At 41.9% G+C, this 22,745-nt stretch overlaps 1 protein-coding gene and 1 pseudogene across 2 annotated transcripts; one reads left to right on the plus strand and one right to left on the minus strand.

The window, feature by feature from the left end:
* Window positions 1-412: 412 nt before the first annotated feature.
* LOC109873985 (complement factor B) lies at window positions 413-10,898 on the minus strand. Of its 2 annotated transcripts, none has more exons than XM_020465721.2 (18): window positions 10,775-10,850; window positions 10,056-10,277; window positions 9,772-9,957; window positions 9,397-9,579; window positions 9,146-9,232; window positions 5,759-5,901; window positions 5,461-5,608; window positions 5,198-5,326; window positions 4,965-5,060; window positions 3,580-3,717; window positions 3,346-3,452; window positions 2,766-2,895; window positions 2,441-2,582; window positions 2,219-2,298; window positions 2,021-2,127; window positions 1,800-1,935; window positions 1,544-1,596; window positions 413-1,325 (listed from the first exon to the last, which is right to left on the minus strand). In XM_020465721.2, the coding sequence occupies exons 1-18, from the start codon at window positions 10,833-10,835 to the stop codon at window positions 1,143-1,145; spliced, it is 2,331 nt and encodes a 776-aa protein (XP_020321310.2). In that variant the 5' UTR covers window positions 10,836-10,850; the 3' UTR covers window positions 413-1,142. The 2 variants fall into 2 exon arrangements, with proteins under 2 accessions (XP_020321310.2, XP_020321311.1); XM_020465722.2 differs by having other exon boundaries at window positions 419-1,325; window positions 10,056-10,268; window positions 10,775-10,898.
* LOC109873863 (equilibrative nucleoside transporter 2-like) lies at window positions 10,886-22,502 on the plus strand (annotated as a pseudogene).
* Window positions 22,503-22,745: the final 243 nt, after the last annotated feature.

The following is a 22,745-nucleotide window of genomic DNA, read 5'->3' on the forward strand; positions in this document are numbered from 1 at the left end:
GTTTTCACGCTCAACAACAGTCAGCCAACTTGACACAAGTGTGGGAAGCAATTGGAGTCAACAACCCTGTGGAACGCCTTCGACACCTTGTCGAGTCCATGTCCCGATGAATTGAGGCTGTTCTGACGACAAAAGGTCAGGTAACTCAATATTAATAACAAATTGACACACTCCTCGACCATTCAACACTGATCGGTTTCTGGGTCATGGAGGAGAGAGGACGGACTTTTCCCAAATGAGAAAAGGTCTCATACTACTCAAACACTGATTGGTTTCTGGGTCATGGAGGAGAGAGGACAGAAGAGTGTGAGAGAGAGAGAGAGGGTGGAGGACGGACTTTTTTTCAAATGAGAAAAGACCAAGAGGCTTTAAAACAGGCATTATACATGGATGGACTACAGAAAGGAAATGCTTGAAGGTAAGGTAATGAGTTTATTAATTATCATTAGTTAAGAACACATTGATAACTAGAGTTCGATTCAACAACCTATTTTTGTACGACGTGTCTGTTCAGTGCAGTAGATACATGATTGTAAATCAACTTTTGTTAAGACATCTTTATCACGGTCTCTATTTGTTAAACGTTGTATACACATACTTTCGTGTGTGTGTGAAAAATATTACTCATCAGATTTTTTAAATTAATAGATTGTAGATATGTATTAAAATGTGGTGTTTTGCTAAAAGCTACAGTATATATCCATTGTTTAGTTGGAATGGAATGTTTGTTTACTCAATTTGACTATGCTATGTGGTTGTCTCACCTAGCTATCTTAAGTAGACTGAGTCACTATGGATATGAGCATCCACTAAATGTCAAATGTAAATGTTTTACATATAGATCTCATATTACTGTTTTGAATATTTTTTTTCATTTTTATATTGATGTTACAAATGTTTCATTTGTACAGTTCGTGTTTACATTTGACTGTGTAAAAAAAAAAGTTTTGCCAAAAAAACATGATCATTTGTTTCTCTGAAATGAAACCATCAAGTGATCGATTTGAAACAAATACCTGTCATTGAATAACCCCATGCCATAAGTAGAGTGAAAAACACACCAATCTCTTTGGTAAGTTCTTTAAACAGAAAAGATACTTAACCAACATTTCTGAAAATAGAGTGTTTTGGAATGAAACTCTTCAATTCTCTAAAAACTCAAGAGGTTGATAATCTTCTGTATCATTCCCCAAATACTTCTTCAGAAACGGCACAACTTTAAAGAGGTTGATGTGGAAATCTCTGGACGTTTCACTAGATTCCTGTTTGATATCACTGTTACCACCAGGGCACAGGTTCTTGGTTCCCCAGCTGATCACGCCAACCTATGAACAATGGAAGAGGTGTCAGTACAGTACTAATCACCTGTCGATTATGAAGACCCCAGAGGTTTGCAAATACATTTTACAGAAATAAATATGGAATAATCATTGTAGAAAAAAGAAAAGCACAAAAAGTATGTGGAAAGTAGATAGAAAGTTGCCACTTTGCTAGAGCCTGTTTCTCTGCTGCATGTACTGTAGATATGGCCAGAATGTCTCACCTGGATGGTGCGGTGTTTATCATAGTCCTTAAACACAGCTCCACCGGAGTCACCTGCACAGCACACACACAAGTACACACATGCAAACAAATAAAAAGGTAAGACAAAGTAATAGAGAACCCTTTTCATCTTTAACAATTTACAATACTTCTATTACAATAATACTAATTCAAATCACAAGGTTCACATTACATTGAGAACAGATCTAAACAAACAGTGAGTTCCTCATCTAATGTTCCATGAACTGTTAACATACCTTTGCAGGCAACATTATCTCTAGTAGGTTGTCTCCCACCCGTGCACAGGAAGTTATCAGTCACAATATCCTTTAGATTAAGTGGTGTTATGCCTTCTACCTCATTAACAGCCATTTCGATACAATTGTCCCTCAACTAAAGAGAAAAATATATGAGAGGCGCACATATGGGCATCATCCATTGGTGTGTGTGTGTGGTCAGACATCATACAAGCACTCACCTGATCCTGAAGCTTTAGTTTGGCATCGCTACGTTGATCCATTTGTTCCTTTTTATCATATGAAATGAAACTGACTTCTTCTAATGGATTTGTGAACAATAGCTGTTCTGCAAGGATAACAATATGAGGCAAGGCAACATACAGTGACTAGATGAACCTTGTATCTTGGTGGATAGGCTGTGTGTGCTGTAACTGTACCTTGTTGCTTGCAGGTGATAGCCTCTCCTACCAGTCTTAAAGCGCCACTTGTTTCCTTTGTGCAAGGGATGCAAATTGGTCTGAGGAACACAGTAAAGCAAGAATGCGTAAAGGAAACAACGTGTGCTTCACACGTTACTAGAGATGATTTAGATTCAGATCTGAAGGGCTGTGTCATCATATTCAATCTGGTTACCTTCAGCATAATATCAGAAGTCTTACCTTATGTGGATAGAGACATCTACATCATTCTTCAGTTGGATGAGAGCTACGTCGTAATCATAGAACTCGTTTATCCCGTCATTCTTTTTACCGTTGATATTATAATCAGGATGTAATATTATACGTGATGCTCCCTTTATAACTGTTGAGAGGCAGGACTAGAGTGTAATTCAACAAACATGTTGCTTACAACTTACAATATCACCAGGTTACTTGTTCAAGTAAATGTGGCATCCGGACATATTTCCTGGTAATGATGATAATCACTTAAAAAACAAGATTATTCAAGTGCAAATGTTTTTGAAGGGGGGGGGGCTGGTTATACCTTGATTTTCCCCCATTGCAATACGGATATTGTCTGCCTTGTCATCGAACTTGAAGCAGTGAGCAGCAGTCAAGATGAAGCGGCGAGTGACCAGAGACCCCATGCATTTACTAGCTTTTCCTACCTCATGCTATGGTATCAGGAGAGAGAGGTTGAACATACATACAGTAAATGACAACAGGCAGGCATTTGCATCAATATCTAATTTAAATGTCAACAGGATTTAAATTTTTTTGTGCACTGGGATGAGATAAGAGTATGGGAGGTGTGTGTCAGCCATTTGTCACTCCCATAGCACAAATAACCTGAAACATTGCTTTGCAGAAACACACTACGAGTGATGATTGAATTCAGGACTTAAATGACAGGCGAGGTCTACTGTATACTGTTAGCGATCAAATCAAATTCTAACTTAAATATTATAATTTAAATGAAATCGAATCAATTATAAGTTAGTATATCTGTCATGTATTGGTAATGACAGTGCACACTAAATCAAATCTGAACATGAAGGCCACAGAAAGGCCACTGGGTCATTGATGAAATAATCAAGGGTGAAAATCAGGCACTGTGTTGTTACCATGTTGTCAATCCGTGCCATCCAGGGGTATCTTTGACGTATGGTGCTTGGGGTATTGTCATCATAGTTTTTATGGAGTCCGCAAACACCCACAACCTGGCTTTCATCTATGTGGAGGAGAGAGGCGACTCAACACACTGATACAAAGACACCAAAATACAGAATAATATCCATGCAGAGACGCATAGAAATCTACACATTCTTCTATATTGTTGTTTAATTTAGGACTCTTACCAATTATATCATCAAAGGTTTTTTCCAAATCAATAACATTCTTTAGTTTAAAATAATGCCTCTCGCCGTTCCTTTTTGTCACTAGTGGCATGATATCTTCATCAAAAATGTCACTTCCGACACCAAAAACATAAACATCTAAGAAGAAAACAAGAGGAAGTGGCAAAAACATTAAGCATGAGATGAATCGAGAACGGTAACCTACTTGAGACAATAGCTGGCTTGAATTTGAGTATTGTACTGAGTGCTGAGTGCCACAAATCATTGTTCAGAAATGATTGATTTATTCCTGAGCAAACTGGTTTGTGTGTGTGTGTGTGTGTGTGTGTGTGTGTGGCCTTGCTCAGTCTATAGCTAGAAAGCCACCAGGGATGGGCAACTTTATTAGGGGTGGGCTAATTGACTATCAGTGACTGACATAACAAGAGAAACTGCTGATGCACAAACAAATTCCACCTTTGTCACGCCTTGGTCTTAGTATTTTGTGTTTTCTTTAATTATTTGTTCAGGCCAGGGTGTGACATGGGTTATTGTGTTGTCGTATTGGGGTTTTTTGTAGGCATTGGGATTGTGGTTGATTAGGGGTGTGTCGAGTGTAGGCTTGGCTGCCTGAGGCGTTCTCGATCAGAGTCAGGTGATTCTTGTTGTCTCTGATGGGGAACCGTATTTAGGTAGCCTGAGTTTCACTTTGTATTTCGTGGGTGATTGTTCCTGTCTCTGTGTAGGTTCACCAGATAGGCTGTAATTAGGTTTCACGGTCCGTTTGTTGTTTTCGTATTTGTTTAGTTATTTCATGTGTCACTTTGTTCATTAAAGTCATGATTAACCACTACGCTGCATTTCGGTCCGACTCTCTTTCGACAAACGAAGAACGCCGTTACAACCTTGTGTATTCTACTATTTTTAACTCGGAACAGTAAGTTAAGATCCTGACAGTTCCTGTCACACCCTGACCTTAGAGATCCTTTTAATTCTCTATTTGGTTAGGTCAGGGTGTGACTAGGGTGGGCAATCTATGTTTTCTATTTCTTTGTATGGTTCCCAATCAGAGGCAGCTGTTTATCGTTGTCTCTGATTGGGGATCATATTTAGGCAGCCTTTTCCCACCTGTTGCTTGTGGGATCTTGTTTTTGTGTAATGCCTGTGAATACTGCATTTACTTCACGTTTTGTTTGTTCTGTATTGTTTTTGGTGAGTTTCATTTATTAAAACATGTGGAACTCTGCGCACGCTGCGCCTTGGTCCATTTATTCCAACGATCGTGACAGTTCCTAAAATATTTTTGGAGTAATTTGATCTGAGGGCCTTCAAAAGGAGGAGAATAGTTGAGAGTAGAATGTCAGGTTGTTGTTAAATGTTATGACCACACAAAGTTTTGACCTCACCAAGATATTTTTCCCGTTTTGTCTTGTTATTCATGTACACCGAGTCCCTAATTTTGTCCATTGTGTTTTCAGGGCTACCCCCCATGTTGTAAGCACCTGCAAGTAAAGAGATTCAAGGGATTATTACTCAGCTGACCAAAGGTGAACAAAAGCTTTTAAAAAAAAAAACTACGAATTGCAATACATTCAAATACTTTCCATACAAATATACATGAATAATAGCAATACAGTACCATCTGTGAAGAAAATGAGGACATGGTGGATCTCCATGAATAGCATTTTATTTCGAAGTTTTTGGATAGCCATGCGTTCCAGGATGGTTTTAAATGCAAGGTTGAGATTGGTCCCAACATTATCTCTAGCTGTGAAAAAGTATATGCCCACACACATAAACACACTGTTTGTCACATTACATTTGACCTAGCCACTGGATATGTGTGTTGTTTGGGCAATGATGATGTAAGTACATACAGTATATGGTAAATGTTTTGCTCACCATCATATTTAAAGTTGTCCAAGTCAGTCAAGACTTTCTCAAGTGGTTTTCTTTTATCTCCAGAAAAATCTATTATGTTGACAACCTCTAATACGTCAGAGGCGAAGAAAATTATTTCGTAATTTGGGCTGACTGAAAAGGAGCTAACCTGTGAAAGGTGAAGACACAAAACAGGATAATGTTTAATGATCTGTCAAAGAATGTGAGAGGAATACTGTGGTAAACCAATAACTGATTCCATATTGTCAGACATTTCTATCAGCTACATAACATACTTTGTGAGTGACTCGTGACATACCTTTGTGATAAGTTTCTTGACAGCATTTCTTGAACTGTTAAAGTCTGTCTCCGCAATGCTGTCAGATATGTCCATAGCAATGTACATGTTAAGCTTTCCACCTTTATCTATTGTGATCTTCTTTCCTTCCTGATCTGTGTCATCTGAAAGGCACCAGCAGGATATATTACTTTGACAATCACAGGTGGAAAAGGAGGATATTTGAGGATATGTGAAAGGTTTAGCAAATACAGTGCATTCCGAAAGTATTCAGACCCCTTCATTTTTTCCCACATTTTGTTACGTTACAGCCTTATTCTAAAATGGATTAAATAAAAACAGTTCCTCATCAATCTACACACACAAAGCAAAAACAGGTTTTTAGAAATGGTTGTAAATGTATTAAAAATAAAAGATACCTTATTTACAGTTGAAGTCAGTAAAAATTCCGTCTTAGGTCAGTTAGGGTCACCACCTTTATTTTAAGAATGTAAAATGTCAGAATAATAGTAGAATGATTTATTTCAGCTTTTATTTCTTTCATCACATTCCCATTGGGTCAGAATTTTACATACTAATTGAGTGTATCTGGTAGCATTGCCTTTAAATTGTTTAACTTGGGTAGCCTTCCACAACCTTCCCACAATAAGTTGGGGGAATTTTGGCCCATTCCCCCTGACAGAGCTGGTGTAACGAAGTCAGGTTTGTAGTTCTCTTTGCTCGCTTTCCTTTTCCAGTTCTGCCCACAAATTCTCTATAGGATTGAGGTCCGGGCTTTGTGATGGCCACTCCAATACCTTGACTTTGTTGTCCTTAAGCCATTTTGCCACAACTTTGGAAGTATGCTTGGGGCCTTTGTCCATTTGGAAGACCCATTTGTGACCAAGCTTTAACTCAAGACTGATGTCTTGAGATGTTGCTTCAATATATCCACATAATTTTCCTACCTCATGTTTCCATCATTTTGTGAAGTGCACCAGTCCCTCCTGCAGCAAAGCACACCCACAAAATGATGCTGCCACCCCCGTGCTTCACGGTTGGGGTGGTGTTCTTCGGCTTGCAAGCCTCCCACTTTTCCTCAACATAACGATGGCCATTATGGCCAAACAGTTCTATTTTTGTTACATCAGACCAGAGGACATTTCTCCAAAAAGGTACAATCTTTGTCCCCATGTGCAATTGCTAACCGTAGTCTGGCTTTTTTAATGGCTGTTTTGGAGCAGTGGCTTCTTCCTTGCTAAGCGGCCTATCAGGTTATGTTGATATAGGACTCGTTTTACTGTGGATATGGATACTTTTGTACCCGTTTCCTCCAGCATCTTCACAAGGTCCTTTGCTGTTGTTCTGTGATTGATCTGCACTTTTCGCACCAAAGTACTTTCATCTCTAGGAGACAGAACGCATCTCCTTCCTGAGCGGTATGATGGCTGCGTGGTCTCATGGTGTATATACTTGCATACTATTGTTTGTACAGATGAACGTGGTACCTTCGGGCATTTGGAAATTGTTCCCAAGGATGAACCAGACTTGCGGAGGTCTACAATTTAGTTTCTGAGGTCTTGGCTGATTTCTTTAGATTTTCCCATGATGTCAAGCAAAGAGGCACTGAGTTTGAAGGTACACCTTGAAATGCATCCACAAGTACACCTCCAATTGACTAAAGTTATGTCATTTATGCTATCAGAATCTTCTGAAGCCATGACATCATTTTCTGGAATTTTCCAAGCTTTTTAAAAGGCAGGGTCAACTTAGTGTATGTAAACTTCTGACCCACTGGAATTGTGATACAGTGAATTATAAGTGAAATAATCTGTCTGTAAACAATTATTGGAAAAATGACTTGTGTCATGCACAAAGTAGATGTCCTAACCAACTTGCCAAAACTATAGTTTGTTAACAAGAAATTTGTGGAGTGGTTGAAAAACAAGTTTTAATGACTCCAACCTAAGTGTATGTAAACTTCCGACTTCAGACCCTTTGCTATGAGACTCGAAATTGAGCTCCGGTGCATCCTGTTTCCGTTAATCATCCTTGAGATGTTTTTACAACTTGATTGGAGTCCTCCTGTGGTAAATTCAATTGACTGGACATGATTTGGAAAGGCACACTACTGTCTATATCAGGTGCCACAGTTGACCGTGCATGTCAGAGCAAAAACCAAGCCATGAGGTCGACGGGAATTGTCCGAAGAGCTCTGAGACAGGATTGTGCTGAGGCACAGATCTGGGGAAGGGTCCCAAAAAATGTCTGCAGCATTGAAGGTCCCCAAGAACACGGTGGCTTTCTTAAATGGAAGAAGTTTGGAACAACCAAGACTCTCTCTAGAGCTGGCCGCCCGCCCAAACTGAGCAATCGAGGGAGAAGAGCCTTGATCAGGGAGGTGACCAAGAACCTGATGGTCACTCTGACAGAGCTCTGTGGAGATGGGAGAACCTTCCAGAAGGACAACCATCTCTGCAGCACTTCACCAATCAGGCCTTTATGATAGAGTGGCCAGAGGGAAGCCACTCCTCAGTAAAAGGCACAGCCCGCTTGGAATTGACCAAAAGGCACCCAAAGACTCTAAGACCATGAGAAACAAGAATCTCTGGTCTGATGAAACCAAGATTGAACTCTTTGGCCTGAATGCCAACTGTCACGATGAAGCATGGTGTGGCAGCATCATGCTGTGGGGATGTTTTTCAGTGGCAGGGACTGGGAGACTAGTTAAGATCGAGGGAAAGATGAACGGAGCAAAGTACAGAGTGATCCTTGATTTTAAAAAACATGATCCAGAGCGCTCAGGAACTTAAACTGGGGCGAAGGTTCACCTTCCAACAGGACAATGACCCTAAGCACACAGCCTAGAGAATGCAGAAGTGGCTTCGGGACAAGTCTATGAATATCCTTGAGTGACACAGCCAGAGCCCAGACTTGAACCTGATCTAACATCTCTGGAGAGCCCTGAAAATAGCTGTGCAGAGATGCTCCACATCCAACCTCAGAGCTTGAGAAGATCTGCAGAGAAGAATGGGTGAAACTCCCCAAATACAGGTGTGCCAAGCTTGTAGTGTAATACCCAAGAAGACTCAAGGCTGTAATCGCTGCCAAAGGTGCTTCAACAAAGTACTGAGTAAATGGTTTGAATAATGATGTGATATTTCAGTTTTTTACCTGTTATACATTTTGAAAAAATGTATAAACAGTTTTTCTCTGTCATTATGGTGTATTGGGTGTAGATTAACAAGGAAAAACAATGTAATCTATTTTAGAATAAGGCTGTAACGTGACAAAATGTGGAAAACGTCAAGGGGTCTGAATACTTTCTGAATGCACTGTATACCGATAAAGTTATGGTGATAATGAAAATGGAATAAAGACTTCAACAAATAAACAATTGATGATATATTAGGTGTTATGAAGACCTACCAACGGGCGCTGCCATCTGAAGGCTCTCTCTGATAGCACTGCCGAAGGCCTCCGTGACCTCCAGTGCAGTGTCATACGTGTGTTTGTCTGCAACAAGAACAAAAGAATCAGACAACCACAGGATAAATCTCTATTTTTCACAGTGGACTGTACATGACAATCTTTTGGCATCTTTGAGCAATGGACTAGTCGTGACTGCGTTGTGTTGCTTGGAAAACTGTTATTGTTTTGGGTGTCTTTCTGGGCCTTACAGTAACATTGAGGCTCAGTCCCAGTCCATTGGCCACTCTCTTGACATACACGTGTCTTTGACCCCAACAAATGTAAGCTGTCGTCACAGCGGTAAGACAATATGTCGTCAATGCCAAAACTGGAACCAGACCTCCTAGCACCTGCTGGAATCCCAGGGTCAGCACAGCGATCTTCACTTCCTGCTGTAAGAGAAGGGTGGGAGAAAGTCAGAGACAAATGGAGAGGGAGGGTGTCAGGGAGGCAGGAAGAGTATAGCATGTTGCATAGGTAGTTATTGTGTAGGCTGTGGCACTGATCGCCATTTATAATGTGTCATTCCGACCAGAGGGTCCTGAGGAGAAAGACTGAGAGACAGTTGACAGTTTTCTACTCACAGTCACGGCTGCATATGGGTGTGCCCCCACTCCACTTCCCATTGACTTGGCACACACGGGAGGCTGAGCCGCGCAGTGAGTATCCCGAATAACACTCATACGTGGTCTTATTGTTGACAAAATATTGCGATTGTACAGGCAAGACAGAACCACTTTCTAAAACCAAGGGGTTGGGGCATTCGATCACTAAAGAAGAAGAAAACAAAATGGATGGTCCTGTTTCAGTAGCATTTCTCTTATTTCAAATACTGTCTTCGTGGAAGATATCAGGCATCGTCACTTACTTTTGCACTGTTGAGGAGGTCTTCTTTTTGGTGGTGGCTTCCAAGTTCCGCTTTTCAGGCACGAGCGAGTTAAAGCAGGATGTGGATAGTACCCTTCTGGACAGTGGTATATCATAATGCTGCCATACTCAAGCTTCTTAGTGAGAGTGTAACTACCTCCTTCCATGCCCATTCTCTCCTCATTACAGGTGACTTCACACAGAACACCTACACCTGTGGGGTCAGTGTGGGAAAATGTCCATTTATTTTACACGTACATGCCTGTATGAATGGCCTGGGCCATGTTGGGATTCTGGCTAGAATACCAGAACACATCCGAGTTTTACCAACACAGAATTCTTAATAGTATACAGAACCCTAATGGATGGAGTCAAAGCTGAACATGTGTGTGTAGGTACACGAGTGAAATTTAAGACCCTAATTATAATTTATGTTGAATATTATGATATTCAACCATATTAATATAATCACCCCAAACATAAAGTCCCACTTTGATGAACACCCAGTCAAAAAGTACTGACAGTGAATCCTATCAAAAACAACACACGTGGTTAAAAACAAATCCTTCCTGGCTATATTTATGTTGAGTACATACATTTTATTTTCCATCCATTGTTATACTATCCAGAATACAGGAGCATATGGGACAAATGTTTCTAAAAAGGTAAGAAAAGCCAACAACAGCAGTTTGAATATAAAAGCCATGTCAAGACACTCACCCATATAAAGAGGACATATCAGCAGTGCTACAGACAAACCCCAGAGAACAGACAACTCCATGGTGGCTCACAGGTCAAAGTAAAACAATCTGCAGAAGGGTGCATGTTTATATGGAGAAGGTAGGAAGGACAAGGGGGAAGGTATGACTAAAAGCTTGCCGTCACTGTTTAACCTAAAGTCAAATAAAAGAAGATCAATGACCTACAATGAGAAACAAACACAAACTCACAAAATGTCCAAAAACTTCCCATACTTCTACAAATATATATATATATATATATATATATATATATATATACACACGTTCTTTAAATCCGAGCCTGTGACCGAGAATTACCTATCAGCTTTATTTTATGAAAATGATTTATACTTTGAAAAACCACTCGTAGCGAGTACAGTTTATTTTGCAACAGCTTAGACCAAAAAGGTCAAAGGTCTTAGTGTGTATTCCAGTAAGTAAAACTAGCCTCAGCTCTCCAACTGTCTGTGGATAATTCCAGTAAATACAACTTATTTTTAAAATACCCCCCAGCGTAAAAATATGTTCACATGACCCTCCCCTTGTACTGTAAAATCATTTCCACACCCTCCACCCTTATAAAATTAACTCCAAAAATAATTATTACCACCATAAATAACAATAACTGTAGCAAACATGTGGTTATAAACGTGGATATCAACATGTCCCCTACCACATGGTTTTGTGGCACTGGCTGCAGACAATGATTAGCTGGGGGGAAATCAGATTTTCAGATTTTCACAATATTGACACTAGATTTATATGTCAGAATGGTTCAGATAATAACTACAGAACGAAGCCAACATTAGTGTGAGCTTTGGTTGCGAATGGTATGAAATTGAACTCTTATTCACTACAGAAGTGATACCTCCTTGCCGTTGTGTTAGCAACAGCAGATGCAACGAGGGTTAGGAAAAACAGACAGAGTATCCTGTCTATCACCCAATGACGTAATCCGTCTATCACCCAACGACGTTACTACAACGTATCCAATTGACAACCAGAGACATTCTTCAAAGGACTCGGTTTGGCAACGCGGCCTTCCACCAACCTACCGAAGCGCAGCTCAGAGTAAATATTTATTGCATTTTCCTTTTCCAAATGGGCGGTAATTTAGAATGCATCAGATACTGTATTTACGATAGCACAGCTTCTCCCTGTGTCCCTCAGTCTTCCCGCTCTTTCACTCAAACCCAGCCCTTTTCCTTTGTGTAACAAGCTGTCATATCTATTCCGCCCGCTAGGGACGGATGAGACTGAATTAAGATGAGGATTAATATTGACTGCTATTGATGTAAAATATGACTAGGTCTTTAAGAGTTTATTCAGAAGATAACAGCTCTATAAATATTATTTTGTGGTGCCCGACTCTCTTGTTAATTACATTTACATGATTAGCTCAATCAGGTGATATTAATTACGGAGAAATTATTCTATAGAATAGCATGTCATATCACTTAATCCGGCAAAGCCAAAGACACAACACTTCACTACATTCCTAAAGAAGACAATGTACTTTTTACTCCATACATTTTCCCTGAAACCAAAACCCCCTATTCTATGACCGGTCCGTTTAGGGTCACTATTAATCATCTCACATCATCATAGGCTGAAAGGCCTCCTGCCATGTCAAAACAACATAGGGATTTTTTGGGGCATTCCCCTTTAAGGTAAACAACAAGTCGTGTCCTGTAATTTTTTAAATATTTGTTTAACCTTTATTTAATTGATTATGGCAAGTCAGTTAAGAACAAATTCTTATTTTGAACGGCCTAGGAAAAGTGGGTTAACTGCCTGTTCAGGGGCAGAACGACAGATTTGTAACTTGTCAGCTCGGGGATTTGAACTTGCAACATTCCGGTTATTAGTCCAACGCTCTAACCACTAGGCTATCCTGCCGCCCCAACTGACAGACGAGGCTAGTGTAAACAAGCTAGAGTACACATAGGCTACAGCTTTTCCCGTAATTCCTTGGCGCTCCATCCAAAGTGTAATGATTTAATGATTTGCGTTTATGCAGTGCTTTTTTCCCTTCTAAGACTCAAAGTACTTTACGTTGCATGAGGCTAACTCACCCTAATCACCACCAATAGACGTATGCGTCTATCGGATCAATAATTCCTCTGTTAAACTGCAGTTGAATTCATACAGGTAACCTACCTGCAGATATATGATATACATTTGATCAACCTGTTGCAGGAGAACTTTCCTACAATGCAGGAAATGTAAAACTTGTAAGTTATTTGAGGTTTGAAAAGGCTTCTTGAAAAATACTAACGGGCTGACCCAGGAGGACCCATGTAGAACGGGCACTAGTAGAGCTATTAGGTGTCAATGGATAGGGTTCAGCCACCACAGGTCTGTCCAGCAAGAACAAGTCTAAGATATCTCAAATAAAAAAATCAAATCAATCAAATATAACTTTATTTGTCACATGCATCGAATAAAACAGGTGCAGACATGAACATGAAATGCTTACTTACTAGCCCTTTCCCAACGATGCTGAGTTAAAAAGTAAGAAACATGTGCTAAAACGAAAATATGATTTTTTAAATAATCAATAAAAAAAGGAAATGGTAACTAAATAAAACAACAATATCAATAACGAGGGTTTGTACAAGGAGTACCGGTATCGAGTCAATCAATGTGCAGGGGTACGAGGTAGTTGATGTGATTGAGGTAATATGTACATGTTGATAGGGGTAAAAGTGACTAGGAAGTCAGGATATATAATAAAAAGAGTAGCAGCAGCGTATGTGAAGAGTGTGAAAGTGTGTCTATATGTGAGTGTGTGTGTGTGGTGTCATAATGTTATGTTATTGTTTGACCGCTACCTGTTATGGGTATTATGACTCATGCTGTGGTACTCTATAAAATCTGAAAATAAGGTCTGAGGTTAACACAGGCTTGTGATATCTTATACATTTGTTCTATGAGATAACTGTCTGATATTAAACAAGAATACACTATTACTATTGCTCTCTATAGCCACAACAGTCTCAAAGTAATACCATAAATATGGCTGAAATAGGCCAGTATATACAGAATAGACACAGATTCTAAACCCAGAGACGCAACATCGGAAGACTTTTGGGGAAGGAAACAGACCAGGACGGAGGTTGGAGTTTGAGAAGTGGAAAATTATTCCTTAGTTGTTCATTTTCTCAAAATCTAATGTTATAAAGTAATTCAGTGTTTTTATAAAAAAGTGTAATAAACTACTGAGATGGTATTGAAGAAAATATTTTATTTCATCATTTTGTGATGTTGTGGTTCTAAATATTTTTATGTGCAACCTAATCCAGTGATTGTCATGCATTGTGTGGGTAGACAATTATGCTATTGTTGTTATATTTTACTGTTAAAACAGGGCTCCTGAATTATTCTTTTTAATTTTTTTCAATAGAGAGGAAATTGCCTGCATCTTTATGTGATCTAATATCATAGGATGTATATATGTGGCTATTTCAGCACCTGAATAAGTGAACATTGCAGTTGTAGCATACCTTCCAAGGAGGCCAATGCACTCACAATGGCCAATGAACATTTTGCTCGGTGCATATCTCAAATCCATATGAACTATCTTTGTAAAATAGTTGCTATTGAGCTCATAATTGAGAGTCGTGAAATCAAAGGTAAAGCTACAGAAAGCTGAGACATCCTCTCTCCACCTGTGACAAGAGGAAAGCTGAGACATCCTCTCTCCACCTGTGACAAGAGGAAAGCTGAGACATCCTCTCTCCACCTGTGACAAGAGGAAAGCTGAGACATCCTCTCTCCACCTGTGACAAGAGGAAAGCTGAGACATCCTCTCTCCACCTGTGACAAGAGGAAAGCTGAGACATCCTCTCTCCACCTGTGACAAGAGGAAAGCTGAGACATCCTCTCTCCACCTGTGACAAGAGGAAAGCTGAGACATCCTCTCTCCACCTGTGACAAGAGGAAAGCTGAGACATCCTCTCTCCACCTGTGACAAGAGGAAAGCTGAGACATCCTCTCTCCACCTGTGACAAGAGGAAAGCTGAGACATCCTCTCTCCACCTGTGACAAGAGGAAAGCTGAGACATCCTCTCTCCACCTGTGACAAGAGGAAAGCTGGGTTATCCTCTCTCCACCTGTGACAAGAGGAAAGCTGGGTTTTCCCAGCAATTGGATTTTAGAATGTTATACAATCAGAACATTTTTCTCCAAGGTATAGGAGAGAGAGAGTCAACATAGCAGTAGGCCCTAGCAAATCAGGTACAAGGGCAGGCAAGCAGACACGTTCATTAAAGGAATCATGAGGATAAGGTACTTTACTGTTTGACCAAATTATGGTTTTATAGTCTCCTAAAAAATAGTAGGTTTTTAGTGAGGTGAATGAAATTGCCTGCACACCAATGCAAGCAATATATTTTTTTACTCCCACAGCCAGATGTCAAAGTGTCACGCCCTGGCCATAGAGAGGCTTTTTATTCTCTATTTTGGTTAGGCCAGGGTGTGACTAGGGTGTGCGTTCTATGTTGCTTTTTCTATGTTTTTGTATTTCTTTGTTTTTGGCCGGGTATGGTTCTCAATCAGGGACAGCTGTCTGTCGTTGTCTCTGATTGAGAAACATACTTAGGTAGCTCTTGCCCACATGGGTTTTGTGGGTAGTTGTTTTCTGTTTTTGCACCTGACAGGACTGTTTAGTTTTTGTTCATTCTCTTTGTTATTTTGTTTTGTGTTCAGTTTAAATAAAAATAACATGAACACTTACCACGCTGCGCTTTGGTCCACACCTTCATACGACGACCGTTACAGAACTACCCACCAAAAAAGGACCAAGCAGCGTGGTAACCAGGAGCAGAGGGTTCTGGACTCCTGGACTTGGGAGGAGATACTGGAAGGGAAGGGACCCTGGGCACAGGCTGGGGAATATCGCCACCCCAAGGAAGATCTGGAGGCAGTGAGAGCTGAGCGGCGGCGATATGAGGCAAGGCAGCGCAACAGGCACGAGAGGCAGCCCCAAAATGTTTTTTTGGGGGGGGCACACAGGGAGATTGGCGGAGTCAGGCGGTAGACCTGAGCCAACTCCCCGTGCTTACCGGAAGAAGCACAGTACTGGTCAGGCACCGTGTTATGCGGTCAAGCTCACGGTGTCGCCAGTACGCGCTCATAGCCCGGTGCGCTATAGGCCAGCCCCCCGCAAGTGCCATATGAGAGTGTGCCGGCCCAGCGTGTTTTGTCTCCGGTACGCCGTTACGGCCCAGGGTATCCTGCGCCGGCTCTGCGTGCTGTGTCTCTGGGGCGCTGGGAGGGTGCAGTGCGTCCTATACCTGCGCTCCGCCCGTGCCGGGCGAATGTGGGTATTGAGCCTAAGGGAGAGGTGCGAGTGGTATGCACCAGATCTCCAGTGCTCACCTACAGCCCGGTTCAACCTGTGCCTGCACTCTGGAGGGTCCGGGCTAAAGTGGTCATCCAGCCTGGAGGAGTGGTGCCAAGGCTGAGCACCAGAGCTCCAGTGCTCCCCTACAACCCGGTCCATCCGGTGCCTCCACGCACCAGGCCTCCTGTAGGTCTCCCCTCCCTCCAGGTTCTCCCGTCTGTCCGGAGCTGCCGTGACAGCTTCTCTGTCACACCCACACAGCATCACTGCCGTGGAGGTACCACAGCTTCTCTGTCACACCCACACAGCATCACTGCCGTGGAGGTACCACAGCTTCTATGTCATACCCACCCACATAGCATCACTGCCGTGGAGGTACCACAGCTTCTCTACCTCCTCACAACCTGTCACACAGACTCACAACAAAAATCTTAACTGATTGACATGGATTAATATTACACATTCAGGCAATACTGTCTAATATTAGTTTGTTCTGTGTTGAGAGTAGGGGGCTTGTGTCACCTCTGTTCTCCCATTGTTTTCTGCTGAAGTATTTTGACGACCGCCTCAAAGGGACCGTGTCAAGTATCGGATTGACCTTGGTTACTAACGGAACCACCCCGGTTACTAACGGAACCACCCCGGTTACTAAAGACTACAAGTTTGCCAGCTGGATGACTCTTCTAGCCCAGTTACCCCTCCTCCTCTTCACCCTGGCCAACTCCTTCCTGTATCAGCAGTGAGCAACAACTACAGGGTTCTATGTGTGTTACTGTTGTTTCCACCTCTATCTTGTGTGGCGGTAGTATCAAAGAGAAGGTCCGAATTGCTGTCAGTATGGTCTCCATCCTCTTCCTCCTCACTGCCATCATGGTCAAAGTGCCCATGCAGCCTCACAGCTTCTTCTCTATCACCATGGCAACTATATGGTTCATCAACTGTGAGTTGGTTCCCACCAGTCTTCATGTCTATGGGTCCGGTTGTATATAATGTAATTAGTCATCATATACACTACTGTTCAAAATTTTGGGGTCACTTTTAAATGTCCTTGTTTTTGGAGGGAAAAGCTGATGTCCATTAAAATAACATTAAATTGATCAGAAATGTAGAGTAGACACCCGCAAAACACCGGTCTCAACGTCAACAGTGAAGAGGTGACTCTGGGATGCTGGCCTTCTAGGCAGAGTTGCAAAGAAAAAGACATCTCAGACTGGCCAATAAAAAGCAAAGATTAAGATTGCCAAAAGAACACACACACTGGACAGAGGAACTCTGCCTAGAAGGCCAACATCCCAGAGTCGCCGCTTCACTGTTGACGTTGAGACCGGTGTTTTGCGGGTACTATTTAATGAAGTTGCCAGTTGAGGACTTGTGAGGTGTCTGGTTCTCAAACTAGACACACTAATGTACTTGTCCTCTTGCTCAGTTGTGCACTGGGGCCTCCCACACCTCTTTCTATTCTGGTTAGAGACAGTTTGTGCTGTTCTGTGAAGGGAGTAGTACACAGCATTGTATGAGATCTTCAGTTTCTTGGCAATTTCTCGCATGGAATAGCCTTCATTTCTCAGAACAAGAATAGACTGACGGGTTTCAGAAGAAAGTCTTTGTTTCTGGCCATTTTGAGCCTGTAATCAAACCTTAATGCTGATGCTCCAGATACTCAGCTAGTCTAAAGAAGGACCGTTTTAATGCTTCTTTAATCAGAACAGTTTTCAGCTGTGCTAACATCCTTGTAAAAGGGTTTTCTAATGATCAATTAGCCTTTTAAAATTATACATTTGGATTAGCTAACACAACGTGCCATTGGAACACAGGAGTGATGGTTGCTGATAATGGGCCGCTGTACGCCTATGTAGATATTCCATGAAATAATCTGCCGTGTCCAGCTACAATAGTCATTTACAACATTACCAATGTCTACGCTGTATTCCTGATCAATTTGATGTTATTTTAATGGACAAAAAAAATATTTTCTTTCCAAAACAAGGACATTTCTAAGTGAGCCCAAACGTTTGAACGGTAGTGTAAGTAGTAGCATCACTATTTTACCTGATAACTCCTCGGAACACATTTTTCATGTGTAAATACACTAATTTCTCTCACACCCTCTCTCTCTCTCTCTCACACCCCCTCTCCCTCTATAGCTTTTGGAGCAGTGCTCCAGGGCAGTCTGTTTGGGCTGGTGGGTCTGCTCCCCCTGAGGTACAGCACATTGTTTATGAGTGGTCAGGGATTGGCAGGGATCTTTGCTGCCATGGCTAGTGTTGATGAATCGATACATGAGACCAAGTTGAAACACTGGACAGGGTGGATCAGGTATAGTAAAGGCAGTTTATTTTACAGAGTAGAGATATCTGGCATAGCGTGCTGCACGGACTCTCGTTCATCTGGCTCATAGGGAACCTTCAGAAAAGAGCCCCGATACATTGTGTGCTGTTCATTTTATCCATGGGTATGACGTAGGTAGATTCTGGTAGATTCAGGCCTCTGGTAGGTTGCTGGTAGTCGATTGGCAGTTCCCTCCAGACTGGTGTCGCCGTCCCATTGGCAGTTGGAAGAGTTCTTTGTCTTTGGAGCCCATTCCCAGGGGAGGGAGTGAGTGTGTGTATGCGTTCCTGTCTTGGCAAGTCTGTGTGTCCTCGCAGTGAGTGTGTGTATGTGTGTGCGTTCTTGCAGTCCTGAGATGTTGTGGCCGAACTGACGGCTAGCACCTGTGGCTAGGATGTATCCTGTTTTGACAGTGTTGTGGATGATTTAAGTGAGTGTGTGTGAGATCCTGTATGAGCCCTAACATGTTTTACTGTGAAAATACATTATGTGTTGTCTCAGTTATAGCAATGCAATAGCAGTAAGCTGATCATTTGCATAGGAAATAGCACTTCATTACACTAGTCTGTTCTCTATCCTCTGAGTACTACATTTACATACTTTCACCTTTACCTTGTTATTATGTCAATTGTGTTTTCATCCTGATTAATGCTGAGTTTCTCTACATTCTCTGTGTAGGTAAAGCAGACAGGGCCAGTGCTGCTCTTGGGTACTTCATAACCCCCTGTGTGGCAACACTGATCACCCTGCTTAGCTACTTACTACTGCCACACCTGGTGAGTGGCTACAGCAGTTTCATGACAGGAAACAGGCAGTTCAACTACTATTGCTTAGGATATTAGAGGAATGTACTCATAACATTTTCTGTTGTGTTCTAGGAGTTTGCCCAGTTTTACTTTGTGAAAAGTAAGTGTCACCACGACCAACCTGAGACCACAGACAAGCTTCTCAAGGGAGCCGGTAGGTTTGAACACTATCTTCCATCTGTCAACTAAGAGTATCTACAAGATAAGACATAAAAAAAAGAGTATCTTAAATAATACATCTGTCTTATTTCCCCCCCAAAACATGCACTCCCTTTACCTACTAGCACTGGCTTTGCTGAGAACTACCTTATTGAGGAGAAATGTACTTACTACGACTGTGATATGTGTTTGTCTCACCTAGCGATCTTAAGATGACTAAGTTGCTCTGGATAAGAGCGTCAGCTAAATGGTTAAACAGGGGTGTCAAACATTCCATGGAGGGCCTAGTGTGCAGGTTTTTCCCTTTCAATTAAGACCTAGACCACCAGGTGAGTGGCGTTACTAGTCAGTGACATTAATTCATCAAGGGTGCAGTGAAAACCAGCAGACACTGCACTTCGTGGAATGAGTTTAACACATGGACTAAAATGTCAACATTTAAAACTATTAACGGGGCTTCCCGAGTGGCGCAGGATGTCTTAACACCATACCCAAACCGTGCGCCATTGTGGGCAAATTGATTTAGTCCCCCCCACACCAAACGCGATCACGACACGCAGGTTGAAATATCTAAGCAAACTCTGAACCAATTATATTAATTTTAGGACAGGTCGAAAAGCATTACACATTATGTCAATTTATCTAGCTAGCTTGCAGTTGCTAGCTTTTTGCGATCTAATTTATCCTGTGATATAAACATTGAGCTGTTATTTTACCTGAAATGCACACGGTCCTCTACTCCGACAATTAATCCACACATAAAACGGTAAACTGAATAGCTTCTAGTCATCTCTCCTCCTTCCAGTCTTTTTCTTCTTTGGACTTAATATGGCGATTAGCAATGAACTTTCATAAAGTGTATTACCACCACCGACCTCCATTCATCTTTCAGTCACCCAAGTGGGTATAGCCAATGAAGAGATAGCACGTGGGCAATTGCTTCTAAAAGCCAATGAGAAGATGAGAGCGGCAGGACTTGCAGCGCGTTCTGCACCACAAATGAAAGCAACTTCTATTTTAGCGCCTGGCAACGCAGACGCCCGTTGGCGCACGCGAGCAGTGTGGGTGCAATGATGGAATAACATGTATGTGTAAATGTATTTTGTGTGCGCGAGCAGTGTGGTCAACATGTAAGGCACGTCACTACAAATCCGGGTTTGATCCTGGGCTGTGTTGCAGCCGGCCGCAACCGGGGGACCCATGAGGCGGCGCACAATTGGCCCAGCGTCGTCTGGGTTAGGGGAGGGTTTGGCCAGCCGGGATGTCCTTGTCCCATTGCGCTCTAGTGACTCCTTGTGGCGGGCAGGTCCCGCCACAAGGTGTACGGTTTTCCAGGTTAAGTGAGCAGTGTCAAGAAGCATTGCGGCTTGGCAGGGTCATGTTTTGGAGGATGCATGGCACTTGACCTTTGCCTCTCCCAAGTCCGTACGGAAGTTGCAGCGATGGGACAAGACTGTAACTACCAATTGGCTATCATGAAATTTGGGAGAAAAAGGGGTAAAAAAATTAACAAAATAAATGATTAACAAATACCTTATAGAGGAGCTATTAATAATTCATTCATTCATGTGCAGTGATTTTCCTTAACTAAGTACTGACTATTTTCTCACTTCCTCTGAAAGACAAAGAAAAATTAGCGTTGGTCAATGGCGACCAAAATGGCTTCAACAATAAACCCATAATAACCAATGGTGATTTTGAGGCCAGTGGGACCAAAGCCCTGTTCATGATGCAGCAGACTGACAGTCACAGCAGGTCATCTGTCCTGGCAGTCTTCAAAAAGGTGCCTTGTCCTCCCTCTATCCCGCTGTCATTCAAATCTCAATTCAAATAAAATTCTTTTCTCAAACATTTCCCTAACATTTTGTTTGTTACTGTTGTACAGATTTGGGTGATGGCCCTCTGTGTGACGTGTGTGCTGGCTGTCACACTGTCCGTTTTCCCTGCTGTCACAGTAAAAGTGAAGAGTGTGTATGGAAACAAGGAATGGGGTGAGCAAACAGTCGGGATAATAATAATAGCCTAGTTATGCCCCGTTAAGACAGTTGTGGTTGAATACAGCAGAGAGGGCGTGGGATTGAACTTTTTTTAGCATGGCTCTGCTGCAGCCGTAACCCGATTGGCTGCTTGCTATGCTGAACAAACTGGATCACACCTGTATGTCTGTCTTTCAGACTGATACTTTCTCTGTATCTGCTGCTTCATGGTCTTTAACGTCATGGACCTGATTGGCCGCAGTGTCACCTCTATGGTTCAGTGGGTGAGTGACGTCTGCCCTCTGTCCCCTTCCTTTACTACCAGTAACTGCAATAAATAGCTGCTCCAATAACTCAATGTTTCTCCTGCCTAACAGTCTCTGTTTGTCTTTATCCATCCACAGCCCTCAAAGAGAAGCGGTCTGTTCCCTGTGCTCGTGGTCTCCCGTCTCCCTCTCATCATGCTGTGCAACACTGACAACCGCCAGTACCTGCCAGTCCTGTTCTCCCATGACATTGCCTTGTTATCATGACATTATTCGCCTTATCCAATGGATATTTCATCTGTCTCTGCATGTCTTACCCACCTCAGTGAGTCACCAAATTGATATCTACCTGAATTTATTTCACAATTTTGTCATTCTGTTTTTGTTTAATTCAATTTAACTTATTATGTTGTAGTAACAATTTGGTCAGTATGTTCCACAGTATCTGACCTGTTCTCTTCCCCAGGTTGGTGAGGGCTAAAGACAGCGGGGGCCTTGATGACCTTCTTGGCTCTGGGTCTGTCTCTAGGGGCAGCGCTGTCTTTCCTCCTGAGGAACCTGCTCTAGAAGCAACTGGCCCCTCACAAAAAGGTTTTATGAATATTTATGATTTACTCACTGAAGGGAAATAGATGAGACACATCTTCCAAAATGCCAATGCAAAATTATATGGATATTTAAATATGGATATTTAAAATGAAAAGGTTATACTGAAAAGGTACACTGATCTACACTGAACAAAAATATCAACGCAACAATTTCAAAGAGTTACTGAGTTACAGTTCATATGAGGAAATCATTAGGCCCTAATCTATAGATTTCATATGACTGGGAATACAGATTTGCATTAGTTGGTCACAGATACCTAATAATAAAAAAAAGTAAGGGCATGGATCAGAAAACCAGTTAGTATCTAGTGACCACCATTTCCTTCATGTAGCGCAACACGTCTCCTTTGCATAGAGTTGATCAGGCTGTTGATTGTGGCCTGTGGAAGGTTGTCCCAATCTTCAATGTGTAAAGTTGCTGGATATTGACAGGAACTGTAACAAGCTGTTGTACACGTCGA

This window comes from Oncorhynchus kisutch, linkage group LG29 (assembly GCF_002021735.2).
Source record: "Oncorhynchus kisutch isolate 150728-3 linkage group LG29, Okis_V2, whole genome shotgun sequence".
NCBI lineage: Eukaryota > Metazoa > Chordata > Actinopteri > Salmoniformes > Salmonidae > Oncorhynchus > Oncorhynchus kisutch.

What these genes read in the sequence shown, in the direction of transcription:
- LOC109873985 (XM_020465721.2), bottom strand. Translation starts at nt 10,835, where the DNA reads ATGGAGTTGTCTGTTCTCTGGGGTTTGTCTGTAGCACTGCTGATATGT. An exon ending in ACCTCCTCAACAGTGCAAAA is followed by an intron (nt 9,958 to 10,055) that starts GTAAGTGACGAT and finishes CTTCTTCTTTAG; the next exon opens with TGATCGAATGCCCCAACCCC. An exon ending in TATCACCTGCAAGCAACAAG is followed by an intron (nt 2,128 to 2,218) that starts GTACAGTTACAG and finishes TTATCCTTGCAG; the next exon opens with AACAGCTATTGTTCACAAAT.